This window comes from Chiloscyllium punctatum, chromosome 48 (genome assembly GCF_047496795.1).
Source record: "Chiloscyllium punctatum isolate Juve2018m chromosome 48, sChiPun1.3, whole genome shotgun sequence".
Classification (NCBI taxonomy): Eukaryota; Metazoa; Chordata; class Chondrichthyes; order Orectolobiformes; family Hemiscylliidae; genus Chiloscyllium; species Chiloscyllium punctatum.
This window is the reverse complement of record NC_092786.1, coordinates 30,287,320-30,295,780: the sequence shown is the minus strand read 5'-3', so window position 1 is coordinate 30,295,780 and position 8,461 is coordinate 30,287,320. Positions and strand designations below refer to the sequence as shown.

At 47.1% G+C, this 8,461-nt stretch overlaps 1 protein-coding gene across 1 annotated transcript; it reads left to right on the top strand.

The window, feature by feature from the left end:
- Positions 1-5,340: 5,340 nt before the first annotated feature.
- LOC140468801 (zona pellucida sperm-binding protein 3-like) lies at positions 5,341-8,236 on the top strand. Its single transcript, XM_072564823.1, has 9 exons — positions 5,341-5,565; positions 6,662-6,777; positions 6,867-6,970; positions 7,062-7,239; positions 7,323-7,449; positions 7,530-7,618; positions 7,703-7,824; positions 7,908-8,036; positions 8,115-8,236. The coding sequence occupies exons 1-9, from the start codon at positions 5,341-5,343 to the stop codon at positions 8,234-8,236; spliced, it is 1,212 nt and encodes a 403-aa protein (XP_072420924.1).
- The last annotated feature ends 225 nt before the right edge of the window (positions 8,237-8,461 follow it).

Below are 8,461 nucleotides of genomic sequence, written 5' to 3'. Positions count from 1 at the left end.
CACAGAGTTGCCTGGCTCCCTGTGCCTACTCACTTTCACCTGGTTCAGACAGACTCTCATCGGATCTCAATCAGTCAACCAGAAGGGGCAACCCACCGCCGAGGAACACGGGACTGTTCTAAAAGGAATGGGACGTGTCTTCCCAGCCGTCGACGGTGCCCACCCTGCTGGTGATGATGGTTATCCTGGACACGAGCCCCCAAATTGTGAGAAACAAAACTGACAAATTAATAAATTTCAATCAGAGTCAAATTCTGAAGCAGCAAATTTTATTGATACGTACTTGCAAGAACGGGTGCCTAATGAGTAAGCACCCCGATCTGGGGGTTACATTCTGATTTATGCTGTTCAGCTGCATGTCTCGGTCCTCCCCTTTCAACCCATTGGTTACTTTTACTGTAGCACGTAGCCTATCACAAGCTCTAGCTTCACTCCACCTTTGTCTAGTTTCTCTCCGCCTCTGTTTCCTTCTCCCATTACTCGAAGCCTGTCCCCTCTTACTCTTATTTATCTCGTTCCTTATATGTGACTATCCTGACATAGTTTACTGCCTTTGTGCGTTCATCCTGCCAAACTAAATTCCATCCGTTGGCCACATCCCTCCTGAGACTGGCACACTATTCTCCTGTTACTGGCACATCCTGGTACACGGTCGCTCTGCCCTATTAGTCAGAGATAATTCTACCTGTTTTCGCTTCTCACTGTTTAGTATTTGCATGCGCAGCCTAATTTTATAATGTAAGCTTTTGCAGAAGCAACACCTGTTCCCTTATTCTGCACAATTTGAACCCTATACCTTACAGTATCTTTCGCACGCCCCACCCACCCCACCCTGGATTTTGTGACTGGGGGGGATGTGGCGGGGAGGGGGGGGGGGGGGGGTGGGTGGGGGGCAGTGTGGAGAAAATAGTTGCCACTTCAAAGCCTAAGCAGCAACTGCTGAAAGGTGTTTACTGGTTTTCCACAGGTAGCTCCCTGCCTTTGCCTCAAAGATTCTCTCCAACCAACCAGGACAAAATATAATTCTTAAAACCATAGCATTGGCACATTCCGATGACTCTGGAAGGAACCTACACTCAAGACTAAAAGCAAAATACTGCCCAGGCTGGAAATCTGAAACCACAGAATGCTGGGAAAACTCAGGTGGTCAAGCAGTATCTGTGGACAGACACTGCTAACGTTTCAAGAGTCACAATCAACATAAAATATGAACTGGGTTTCCTCTGCCTCTAAGATTTCTTCCCACATTCTCTCTGGCAGCATGGTGGCACAATGGTTCGTGATGGTTTTGATTCCAGCCTTGGGTGACTTGGGCAGTTGTGTCGAGTTCTCCCTGTCTCTGTGGGTTTTCTCCCATAATCTAAGGATATGCAGGTTAGGTGAACTGGCTGTGCAAAATTGCCTATTGTATAAGAGTGTGTAGGTTAGGTGCATTAGTCAGGGGTAAATGTAGAGTAAGGGGGGTGGGTCTGGATGGCTTAATTTTCAGAGGTGAATGTGGACTTGTGGGACTGGAATGGCCTGTTTCCGCACTGCAGGGATTCTATGTGAATTAACCTCCTGATTCCTTGACAATAATGCCTATCACTGAGCTATCTGTCTGACGTTCAGGCTTCTGTCTACAGGTGGGTGGAACAAGTGGCATAATGGTATGTTACTGAGACAGGAATTCAGTGAGTCAGGTAAACATCTGAGGCTGGGGGCTCAAATGCGATTGTTGTCGCTGATGGATTTTTGTGTTCTGTCTTTTTTTGAAAATATCTACTCAGTAATTGTGACTGTGAAACTAATCTTTTATAAAATCCCATCTCATTCACAATTCCCATGAGGGAACGAAATCTACCATCTTGACCTGGTCCGGCCTAAATGTGTCTCCAGACCCACAGCAAGGTTGCTGATTCTGAAATAGCTGAGCAAACTAATCAAATCAAGGGCAATTAGGGACAGGCAACAAATCCCAGCCGACACAGAGAGGCCAAGGATGTTAATAGTGAGGGATTGAGCAATGGGAATGTCATGGAGACTGTCATGGTGTGATAGTGAGATTTTCCCTGGTTGCAGACAGTCATTGCCTGACAGTTGTGTGTTCTGAATGTGAATGTTGTTCAGGTCTTGCTGCATTTGAACAGGGACTGTTTCCGTATCTGTGACATTGTTGATGGGGCTGAACATTGGGCAATCATGAGCAAACATCCCCACTTCTGACATTCTGATGGAGGGAAGGTCGTAGATGTAGTCGTTGACATGGTTGTGTCTAAGAGAGTACCTTGAGGAACTCTGGCAGAGATGTCCTGGGAATGTGGTGATTGAACATTGATAACTAGAACCATCTTTCTTGTTCTGGTAATGATGCCAACCAGCAAAGAGGTTTTTCTAATCACACTGAGTCCAATTTTCCTCTGACCCCTTGGCAAATTGCTCAGTCAAATTCTGCCTTGGTCTTAAAGCAGTCACCCTCACTTCCCCTCTTTTAGTTCAGCTCTTTTACTCATACTTTGACCAAGCTGTACTGAGATCAGGAGCTGGGTCGCCCTGGTGGAACACAGACTGAGCATCAGTGACCAGGTTAGTGTGGAGGACATGTGCCTTGATAACACTGTTGACAAAATCTGCCATCACTGCACTTGTGATTGAGAGTGGATTAGTGGGGGAAGAATTGGCAAGGTTGGATTTATCCCAGTTTTTAGCAACAGGACACAACTGGACAATTTTCTCCATTTCCAGGCAGATGTTGCAGTTGTAGCTGTACTGGAACAGAATGGATAGGGACACGACACGTTCAGGATCACAGCTCTTTCACCTTATTCCCACAATGTTAGTCAGGGTGCATTGGCTTCACAGTATCCAATGTCTGCAGCCGTTTCTCGAAGTCACGTGGAGTCAATAGTACTGACTGAAGACAGGTATCGGTGATGCTGGGGACTACAATGGATTGTCCCTTTGCAGCTTTCTAGCTGCAGCTTGTTGCAAATGCTTCAGCCTTATCTTTTATTTTTTTCCCTCAAACCTTAACCTGGTGCCCTCTAGTCCCTGATTTCCCAACCCTGGGAAAACAACTGAATAAATTCACCCCATCCATGCCTCTCATGTTATTAGACACTTCCATAAGAACCACCCCTCCCCACTTCCGAGACCCTGAGTCCTGGCAGTATCCTTGTAAATTTCCTCTGTACTCTATCCTGTTTAATAGCATCCTTCCTGTAACAAGGTGACCAAAACTGACTTTAGTCCTCCACGAACAGCCTCAGCAACATAACTTCCCAACTTCTGTACACAATGCCCTGACTGATGAAGGCCAATCTGCCCATAGCCTTCTTCACTGCCCTGTCTACCTGGGACTCCACTTTCAAAGAACCATACCACTGAACTTCAAAGTCCTTCTGTTCCACTACACTCCTGAAGGCCCAACCATTCATCGTGAAACTTCTACCTTGATGTGACTTTCCAAACTGTAACACCTCATACTAATCTACATTGAATTCCATTAGCAAATTCTCGGTGCACGTGCTCAGTTGGGAGAAAGTGAGGACTGCAGATCAGAGTCGAAAAGTGTGGTGCTGGAAAATCACAGTCGGTCAGGGGGCATCTGAGGAACAAGAGAGACATCGTTTCAAGCACAAGCTCTTCATCAGGAACGAGGGGATTCCCCCAAGGGGGCTGAGAGATAAATGGGACGTGGATGGGGCTGGGAGGAGAGGAAATAAAGAAACTGGTGAAATCAACATGGTCCAATTTCATGGGGTCATGGTAACCTCCTTCACTGTAAACTACACCTTCAAGTTTGGTGTCATCTGCAAACTTACTAACGATACCTTGTATGTCCACATCCAAATCATTTATACAAATGACAAAAAGCAGTGCACCCAACACCGATCCTTATGGCACACCACTGGTCACAGGCCTCCACTGTGAAAAGAAACCCTCCACCACAACCCTGTGTCTTCTACCTTTGAGCCAGTTCTATATCCAAATTCCTTTATTCAAAGAGATCTAACCTTGCTAACCAGGCCCCCATGAGGAACCTTGTTGAACGCCTTAATGAAGTTCATACAGATCACGTCCTCTGCTCTGCCCTCATTAATCCACTTTATTACTTCTTTAAAAAACCCAATCAAGTGCATGAGACATGATTTCACATGCACAAAGCCATGTTGACTATCCCTAATCAGTCTTTGGCTTACCAAATTCATGTAAATTCTCACACTCTGGATTCTCTCCAACAACGTACCCACCACCGATGTCGGGCTCACCAGTCTATAGTTCCCTGGCTTTTCCTTACCACCTTTCTTAAACAGTAGCAACACATTCGCCAAACCCCAGTCTTCCAGCACCTCACCTGTGACTGGCGATGATACAAAATATCTCAGCAAGGGCCCAGCAATCACTTCCGGAGCTTCCCACAGAGTTCTAGGGTACACCTGATCAGGTCTGATGGATGTTTCCACCTTTATGTTGAATCATAGAATCCCTGCAGTGTGGAAACTGGACATTTGGCCACAAAAAGTCCACACTGACCCTCTGAACATTAACCCACCCAGACCCATTCCCCTACCCTATTACTCTCCATTCCCTTGAATGATGAAGCTAATCGACACATTCTGGAACACTACAGGTCAATTCCCATTGCCAGCCCACTGAACCTGCACATCTTTGAGCAATGGGAGGAGACCGGAAAACCCAGAGTAATCCCACACAGACACGGGGAGAATGTGCACAGAGAGTCACCTGAGACTGGAATCGAACCCATGTCCCTGGCGCTGTGAGGCAGCAGTGCTAACCACTGTGCCAGTGTGACACCCCATCGTCCCTTTCAAGATGAAATTTCAGTTCCCTCTAAACCCCGCACCTGCATCTACCTATCGCCATCGCAGCTAAAATGATCCCAACCCCAACCTCCCGTTTATCTCTCAGCCCCCTTTCCCAATCCACAATCCTGATGAACAGCTCCTACTGGAAAAGTGGCCTCTCATGCTCCTCGGATGCTGCATGATCTGTTGTGCTTTTCCACTGCCACACGTTCCGAACTCTGGTCTCCAGCATCTGCACTCCTCACTTTCTTCCACAACACCATCCTCATGAAACTCCACCAGAGCAAGGTCAGTGTGGGACGCGATACATGAGCCTCCTCAGCTCATTCTCACTGAACAGAAAGCGGTCTCTACACTTTTAAACTTTGTAGTGAGGGGTTTGTTCCCTTTGTTGGTGTCAGCTGGAGCTGTTTGTTGCTCTGAAACATGGCAACAGTTTCTGAGCCAGAGGTTTCCATGGACAATAGTGAGAGCCAGCCCTGTTCCTGAGAGAGTGCCTCCTCATGGGGGTCCCATTGGTTCCAGTTTCCGAATGTCTGATGTTGGGAGTGTGTCCCCACTGCAGACTATGATGGTGCAGTGTGGAGAGCACAACCTGCTGGTCAGGGCCCAGCTGGATTTATTTGGAACCAGGCACCTGATTAAAGCTGCTGACCTGACCCTGGGGACAGCGGTTCGTCAACCAACCAGGGTCTTCCCTGAGAACCAGACTGTCCTCTTTGATTATGGGCTGCATGAGTGTGGCAGCAGATTGCAGGTAATGGGGGTTGTCTACACTTGCTGGAAGTTTGGGCTGTAGATGTCTCCTGACTGAGATCTCATTGATATTGAGAAGGACCATTCTCCTGCTTTCTCAAATACTCAGACATGGTTTCTATCCTGGATGGATTCTGCCTTAACTGTTCTCCTTCTCCAGTCTTGTGCTCCCATTTTCACTGGTTTGGAAGCTTTTGTTTGTATACGTTGTTCTGTTACAATTATGTTTTGTCAATATGAATTGGGTATCATGTGGTGATTTGTGGATTTTGTTTGGATACTGTGAACTTTTTCCTGAATTGATTTAGTGACCTTCCACAGTGCAGCATTCTGTTGTGCAGTTTTTCAATCGAGATGTTATAGGAATGCAACTGATTTAGCAGCATGGATTAGAGTGGTGCTGGAAAAGCACAGCAGGTTAGTCAGCATCTGAGGAGCAGGAACATCAATGTTTTGGGCAAAAACCCTTCATCAGAACAGCAGCATGATACAGCCACATGACCTGTGGTTAGTTTAAGGGAAAGTAGCTCCATTCCCATCAGGCAAATGGACTTTGATTTCATTCTGGTGAACTATTGTTTTCTCTATATTTCTCAACTCTTAGACACTGCCTTTATTGCCTTGGCTTGCTGGTTAATCTCTCGGCATTGTTAGTAATCGCTTCTCAAACCTGGAGGTTACCTGATTACACTGGGAATTAGATGGCTAAAAGATCCTGGCAACCTCTTTCCTTTTATAACAATCACCACGTTCCTGTTCCCTCAATATTTATCTCTAAGTCTGTCTGGGAGTCCAACACAATCTCCCTTTAACCAACGTTTGCATCAGGAATTCTAATCTGATCTTTGGAATGATGTCATACATTGTTAAACTGATCCTAAATGACTAATCCTTGACCTGTGACCCATTACTCTTTAATAGTGGTGTCTCCAGCTCTGGGAATTGGGGGTGGAGGGGGGGTGGATGTTGGTAGAAGCAGCCTCCTGAGCCTATCACACCCTGAAAGAATTGTCCCAATGTGATGGTGTCATTGTGAACCCTGTGTAGAACCTTCTCATTACAGATCAGCCCTTCATTCCTTAACCTGTGTCTTTCAGATGACTGGAGAATTCCTGATCTACACCACCCACCTGACCCACATCCTAAACTATCCTGGATCGATCAGTGTGAGAACAAATGGGGCTGTTGTTCCCATTGAATGTTGTTATTTGAGGTGAGAACAATTACTTGATTGTCAGTATGATCCCCTGCTGCTGTTGTCTGACACTGTCCTAAAATGGCTGCCCTGTCTCCTTTCCTCAGGAAGGGCAATGTGAGCAGCAATCCCATCAAGCCCACCTGGATCCCATTCAGCTCCACCAGGTCTGGAGAAGGGCATCTGTCATTCTCCCTGCGTCTAATGAATGGTATGTGATGGGTGGCTGGGGAGGGATCTCCTGGTGTCTCTCTCTGGGAGTTGTACCCATTGGCTCCAACCCTTGTCTTGCTGTACTTCAGGTGACTGGCTGACAGAGCGCACTTCCACTGTCTACTTCCTGGGAGATCTCATTCACGTTGAGACATCTGTTTCCATGGCCAACCATGTGCCCCTGAAGCTGTACATTGATCGCTGTGTAGCTACACTGAGCCCAGACAAGGACTCCACCCCGAGATACAGCATCATTGACTACAATGGGTAAGGAGCTCTCTGCTTTCTCCAGCTGCTCCCATCTCAGTGGCTTCTCTCCATTCACTTCATGGCCCTTTGTCCATCTGCAGTTGCCTCCTGGACAGCAAAGCTGAGGACACCTTTTCAAACTTTGTGTTGCCAAGAGACGGGTGGGAATTGGACAAGCTACAGTATGACCTGGATGCCTTCCGTTTCTATGGAGATGGGCGTTCCTTGGTACGATGAAGCTGTTGATGTGGTTGTCCACATTGGGGAAGGAGTCACTAAACACTGACCTGTTCTATTGTGTCCCTCAGATGTTCATCACCTGTCATCTGAGAGTTGCTGCAGTGGATTGGAGAGATTCCAGGAATAAAGCTTGTACTTTCCAGAAGCTGCAGAATATGTAAGTTCCCTCTCCCTGTCCCTCAGGGATGTTGTTGGGAGAGGTGATGCATCATGTGGTTGATGGGTTGTTTCTCTTGTTTAGTTGGACCCCATTGGAGGAGTCAGACAGTGACATTTGTGCCTGTTGCCATGTGGGGAATTGTGGGATCACAAGGGAGATCGTGATCCCTTTCAGAGGAAGGAGAGACCATGGCCCTGAAGCTGGTAGGACATTGCCCTCTAGATGCTGGATCTCCCCTCACCCCCATCTTGTTCCCCTCCCTTGACTGTGATGTTTGATCTTGTAGAGAGTGAAGCTGGATTGGAGGGGGAGGCCTCACTTGGCCCCCTGATCATTCTGGATACTGAGCTGACCAATGTGGCAACTGAGCCCCTGACTGAGGGTGACAGAAGGATGCAGGAGAAGTATCCAAGGGGTGAGTTGGCTGCCTGCTCGTTTCCCTTTTCTGTCCCTGTTTTCCCTCAGTAACCATTGGTTTCTCCTTGTTTTGTAGGTGTGGAGTCAGAGCTGGTTGTGATGGTGGTCCTGACTGTGGCAGCTGTCTGTCTGATCTCTGCTTCATTGCTGGCCTTGTTCCTGTACAGGAGACACAAGCAAACACCCATCAACTGGTGATTGGGAGAGTCAATAAAGCAGTGATTCATGGTGTCTTCTGTCTAGACCTGGCTTGTTTCTGCATCCTTTCTTAGTTTAAACTATCCCTGGATTAAGCTTCTCCAATCCATGAAGTGAGCTTCCTGAATGATTGGGTTATGGAAGATCTTGTTTGCTCCTTCCAGGGAGTACAGGGAATGATGACCACCTTGGAAAGGGGCTTTCCATTCTGATTAAATCACTGTT

Excerpts from the sequence above, each read along its gene's own strand:
- LOC140468801 (XM_072564823.1), top strand. The coding sequence starts at position 5,341 with ATGTCTGATGTTGGGAGTGTGTCCCCACTGCAGACTATGATGGTGCAG. Across the intron at positions 7,619-7,702 it reads TTCCAGAAGCTGCAGAATAT|TTGGACCCCATTGGAGGAGT; the intron begins GTAAGTTCCCTC and ends TCTCTTGTTTAG. Across the intron at positions 8,037-8,114 it reads GCAGGAGAAGTATCCAAGGG|GTGTGGAGTCAGAGCTGGTT; the intron begins GTGAGTTGGCTG and ends CTTGTTTTGTAG.